Below are 5887 nucleotides of genomic sequence, written 5' to 3'. Positions count from 1 at the left end.
TTCGTCGGTTTTTGAACGTTTTTTACTGATCATTTGTACATAAAAAGCAAAATAATTGCGCGATACTCTTTTTGTCTTCTATTTCTCCATATCCATGTCGTTTATCTTTTTCTTTCTGGAATGTTCGAGTTTTTTTCAGGAACCACCGCTCATCGGCAAACACAACGAGATGACGTAATCAAAGAAAAATAATGATGTGGCTGGAAGAGAGCTTCTGTTTATTTTAATGTGGTGTTGCGGTTAGTTCAATAATTAGGACAGTTATTTCTTCGCCGTCAGTATTTTTTCAGATTAATCCACAACAATGAAGACACATTGTCATACGATGAATCAATTGCCCGCGGTATGTCCGGGGTATCAGGTTCCTGTGATAAAATAGAAGAAAATCAACAAGAAATGCAACAAAATCGGTTTATTATGAACAAGTTAGAAAGAAACAACAAATAAAAGCTAAGAATTCAAGCAAACTCACTTGAAATCCTTAAAAGAGTCTCTAGAACAACCACGAGCCAAATCCAAGCTCGTAATCCCTCAAAACTAAATTTAAACTGTGCGCGCGCCGAGCGGGATAGCGGAGTGTCGTTGCGTGGGTAGAGGGAACCTTTAGAAGGAGTTGGAGGGTAGATGCTCCAGGCAACTAATCGAATACGAGTGTTAATACCAAATAATTGTCGGGTTGTAGTGGTGGTTTGCTCATTTTTCCCGCTTATCTTCCTTCCTTCTTATTTTCTATCTTTCAGAAACATCGAGAATGAGCCACCAAAAATTCGAATGATTTTAAGGATAGATATGATTATAACCGAAGGAAGAATGTCGAAATGGACTTCATTTTTTGAAAAATCTTTTCAAATAAAAATTTTTTTCATCCATACTCAATAAATTGTTTTTCTTTTATTCGGACTATTTCCTGAATTCAATAGTTGACCAGAGCTAAAATTTTTCAAACCGTAAAAAACAAAGAGGAATTTTTTAATAATAGCTTCTAAGAAAATGCTACCACCGTTAGTGAAGGTCCGTTACACAAACAGCTGGGGAAATGGATCAAGAGTTATCCAGAGAGATAAGCTTACATTGGAACAGTTACAGTTGCTTGATAAGAACGAAATGGGTATTGCAGTCATCAATAATGGAGATAACTGCGAAACGCAAACCGAGCCTGAAAAACCACCTCCAAACCATCCGTTCAGACAAAGGTATTAACAGTGTGATCTGAGATGGGAAATACGTAATTTGTTTTAACAGGTCGATAGAATGATGGCGTTAGGAGAAGTAGTGGCGAAAATGACTACAGTAGATGTTATAAAGCCTGCTGGAGATCATCGCGGCTCTCAAATTTTACAAAACGGTATCAAGCAGCTCGAGAACTTGAAAAAACAAATGGGAAAATTTGCGAGGGAAACGATATTTGGGAGTGTGATGAAACTGGCCCGCGCGATGTTCGGTGTTTCTGAATCGACTCTTACGAAAGCAAAACAGTTCCTTTCTAAGGCGAAAGATCGTCATGTAGACACCAGAAAATTAAGAAACTCCACTGCTCTGAAGCATCTTTCCGAAGAGGAAAAGCAAATAATCCTTGATCACATCGATAAATGCCATGGAAGAAGATGCAAATTTCTCCATCTCAACGCTCCACGCCGATTTGGAGCACCAGTATGGCTATTCATATAGTCCGTCAACGCTATATCGACAGCTACGTGCTCTAAGATTGAGCTTCAAATTGAAGCAATACAATCCATTTGCCACTATTCGTAAAGATATTATCGAGTGGCGCAGAAAGTATCTGAAACTGATGGATAAGTTGATATTGGAAGGAGCGTTCATCTGCTACTACGATGAGACGTGGATTTTCCACGGAATGACGAAAATTCGCGGTTGGAATCACGTTGACACAAATCCCTATTTGATCACTCATTGGGGGAATTTGAATAATCCGAGGCCTGGATTCCCAGCAGCATCGGACAAAGGCCAAAGAGCCATCGTGCTTGCGGTGACTACGGAATCCCAGATTCTGCCAGAATCCATCGATATTGTTGTTTCCAAGCGGCCAGATTCTGAGGTGCTTGTCGATTATCATCAGTATATCAATTCGGAAATGTACAAGAAGTACATGATGAAGGTGTTGCCAATGATCGTCAAAGCCACACCAGCTGGACGGGAAGCTGTATTGGTTATCGACAATGCTAGCATCCACAATTCAGTGGTGGAAAAGGTTTTTGGTTATCTGAGAAAAGCAAATTTACAGAGTTTTATAGATTCCTACCAAAAATTCGTCAAAGCAAGAATTGCTCACTTTCCTTTCAACGCGCGGCATCTCATCAAGCGTAATAGCCAGTAAAAATGATCTTTGGATCGAAGTTCAAGACTTCTTCAAACGAAATGGTGGAAGAAAAGAACTGATGAGATACGAAGTTGACGAGTACGCGGCTTCTCTTGGTGTCACCTTACCACTGTCAGTTCTCACCAATCTGTCAGTTCTCACCTCAACGATAGGGCGCGCTTGCACGAAGGGAGAGAAAATTGGCGGGAGTTTGAATATGAGAAAGCAATAAAAGACTAATAAACAAAGGAAAATAAAGAGAATAAAGTGGGAAATAGGAAGATTTCTGAGGAGTAAGCACAGTGGGCTGGGCCTAGAGGTCCTCAGAATATCTTAAAGTTGGCGAGTCGGTGAATAGCCACGTGGATTCGACAACATTTGCTTGGAAAATTGGCACATAGACTGAATAATAGATGGAGAATTCGAATTTGATGTTGACAAGTGCGAAAAGTGCATTTCCAAGGATTACTGTAGCTACAAAAGTACGCAAACAGCGATAGAATATATTCTTCATTAAGGATCTCAAAAATTATTATTGCAACAAAAAATCAAGCAAAAACGTTAAGCAAATCGTGTCGAACACGGCAAGGTCTTTCCAAGAGGGACCACTTCCAGAGTGAACAGCGCTAGCTTCGATTCATCATCGCTAAGACGAGGGTCGAAAACCAAATTGGGATTTCTTTGGCTGTAGACAACAAGTTCGTAGGTGTCAGTGGTGTGGATCACAAGGCAGTAGGTATTGCCGTTGCTGAAAAAATAGGGAATTTGAATTTTCGAATCTTTGAATTTTTGAATTTTCTAATTTCTGGAATTTTTGAATTTTTTTTTTTGAATTTTTGAATTTTTGAATTTTTGAATTTCTGGAATTTTTGAATTTTTTTTTTGAATTTTTGAATTTTTGAATTTCGGAATTTTTGAATTTTTAAATTTTGGAATTTTCAGAATTTTCGGAACTTTTGAATTTTGGAATTTTTTGAATTTTGGAATTTTTGAATTTTGGAATTTTTGAATTTTTGAATTTTTGAATTTTTGAATTTTTGAATTTTTGAATTTTTAAATTTTGGAATTTTCAGAATTTTCGGAACTTTTGAATTTGGAATTTTTTGAATTTTGGAATTTTTGAATTTTTGAATTTTGGAATTTTTGAATTTTTGAATTTTTGAATTTTTGAATTTTTAAATTTTGGAATTTTCAGAATTTTCGGAACTTTTGAATTTTGGAATTTTTTGAATTTTTGAATTTTTGAATTTTTAAATTTTGGAATTTTCAGAATTTTCGGAACTTTTGAATTTGGAATTTTTTGAATTTTGGAATTTTTGAATTTTTGAATTTTGGAATTTTTGAATTTTTGAATTTTTGAATTTTTGAATTTTTGAATTTTTAAATTTTGGAATTTTCAGAATTTTCGGAACTTTTGAATTTTGGAATTTTTTGAATTTTGGAATTTTTGAATTTTGGAATTTTTAAATTTTGGAATTTTGGAATTTTTAAATTTTGGAATTTTTGAATTTTTAAATTTTGGAGCTTTTGAATTATTAAATTTTGGAACTTTTGAAATTTTGAATTTCGGAATTTTTGAATTTTAAAAAAATTTTCCGAATTTGTGAATTTTTCCTCTCCTTTTCAACTCACTATTCAGTTGGAATATCCTTCCAGAACGCCCCAAATTCCACGTAGAACGACCGCATGATGACTCGGACACTGATCGGAGTCGTAAATCGATACCCGATCGGCCGTGGCTTTTCCAACCAATCCCAAACCATTCGATGCAAAACGTCTTGATCAATTTGGGAGCCTTCCATTTGAATTCTTGGGTTCTCGAGGGGTTTTAGGGTGTCCGCCCAGTCAATCGTCTCCGTGAGATCGTCCAGGACCAACCAGCGAGCAGATCTAAGAATCGGGTTTGAGAAGATTGAGTCCCATGGACCCTTCACACTAGTACGCAGCTTTTCCAGTGGCGTTGAGAGCTTCAAAATCGGTCCAAATGCTTCTAGAAGTCCACTGGTAGTTTTCAGATTCTTCACGTGGATTTTGGCGTTCTTTCCGAAGAAATTGGCAACTAGGGATTTGATAATTTGAGTTACTGTAGCTTGAGTATGCAGGGTTTGGACAGAAGACTTCCAATCGCATCCCATTCTGGTGTAGGTGTACTGTATCTCTGTGGGAGAGATGGCTTCAAATTCTTGGACGCAGTTGTTGATGGTGATTGAGGATTCCTGGATTTCCAGGTCTTCGATTTTCATTGGGGCGATTCTATGGGCGGTTCGGAGAGATGGACATTTAGCGGCGAGTTGGAGTCTGGAATGTAGTGAGGATGATAGGGATGATAGGGATTTAGAGATTTAGGGACCTAGGGATCTAGGGATCTAGGGATCTAGGGATCTAGGGATCTAGGGATCTAGGGATCTAGGAATATGAGGATCGAACGAAACTGAAAAACTTGTTTTGGTTATAAAATAGACAACATTTCCTGCAATTCTAGAGCCGCTTCAAGTTTAGGAGGCTAGAGACGCAGACGACGAGACACGCTGCGTCTCTAACCTTGGAAACTTCAAATGACCGTGTCTCGAGTTCTAGATGAGCTAGAAAGTTGGTTTCTGGACAGAATCGCATGGTTTGAAATTGTCTTTCAGATTATTTATAAAACTTTACAAACAATATTTAAGGGCTCTAGGGGTATAGGATCCGTTATAACTAACCTTCTATTCACATCCAGATGCTCAAAAATGCACAAAGAGCTTGGGTAGCTGAGCATTATCGATCTGAAAAATGGAATATTAGAATGTGCAAGGAACAATAGAAAAAAGGAATGAGAATGAATAGATATGGCAAGTACCATAATCCAATAAGCAGGCCCAGGTGGGTCTGATGATGTGAAGACGCCTGGTGAAGGAGCGGAAGTGGGCGGAGTCACAAGGGATTTACACAGGTGGATCGCGAGGAACGTTATATGGGATCGCGCGGTGCAGTATATGCTCGCAATACGAAACATATAGGGGCGCATTATGCGAGCATATAGGATACATGCGCCGACTAAAGCATATAGGATCCACGCCGCCGCCCAGCAATTCCTCCCCTCCCCCAGGTCCTAATATTCGGCCAAAAATTCGGGGGGTACAATGATTCGGGGGTACAAGGGGGTACAACTGATTTAGGGGTACAAAATTGATGATTCGGGGGTAAAAAATTCGTGGGTACAAAAATTCGGGGGTACAACGATTCGGGGGTACAAACTACCAATGATTCTGGGGTACAACTCATTTCATTTAGGGGTACAACGCTTGTGATTCGGGGGTACAATTTTTTTTGAGGGAGTTTCTGAATTTCAGAGCTCGAAAACATCAGAGTTTCAGAACTTCAGAATTTTGAAATTTCAGAATCTACAAATTTTGGAACTTCTGAATTTTTCTCATCTTCCTTTTTTCCATATTCCTCCGTTCTTCCCAATTTTCCGTTTTTTCGCAATATTTCGGTTTTTCTCCATTTTCCATTTTTTCTCATCTTTTCTCAATTTTCGTGGTAATTGAAATTTTTCTTATTTTTTAAATAATTTTGATAATTCGGATTCAA

The 5887-nt window shown here is 38.0% G+C and overlaps 2 protein-coding genes across 2 annotated transcripts; one reads left to right on the top strand and one right to left on the bottom strand.

Moving 5' to 3' along the window:
• Positions 1-1251: 1251 nt before the first annotated feature.
• CBG24957 lies at positions 1252-2549 on the top strand (the record flags this gene model as incomplete). The annotated part of the gene is made up of 3 exons (XM_045240842.1): positions 1252-1650; positions 1691-2209; positions 2253-2549. 3 exons carry the CDS (start codon positions 1252-1254, stop codon positions 2547-2549), a joined length of 1215 nt encoding a protein of 404 aa, XP_045091437.1.
• Positions 2550-2878: 329 nt separating this feature from the next.
• Positions 2879-5072, bottom strand: CBG24958 (the record flags this gene model as incomplete). The annotated part of the gene is made up of 3 exons (XM_002648571.2): positions 2879-3065; positions 3950-4615; positions 5017-5072. 3 exons carry the CDS (start codon positions 5070-5072, stop codon positions 2879-2881), a joined length of 909 nt encoding a protein of 302 aa, XP_002648617.2.
• Between the last annotated feature and the right edge of the window lie 815 nt (positions 5073-5887).

The sequence above is a fragment of the Caenorhabditis briggsae genome (assembly GCF_000004555.2).
Source record: "Caenorhabditis briggsae AF16 supercontig from assembly CB4, cb25.NA_288, whole genome shotgun sequence".
Lineage (NCBI taxonomy): Eukaryota > Metazoa > Nematoda > Chromadorea > Rhabditida > Rhabditidae > Caenorhabditis > Caenorhabditis briggsae.
Note: the sequence above shows the minus strand (reverse complement) of the source record. Positions and strands in the feature narration are given on the sequence as shown.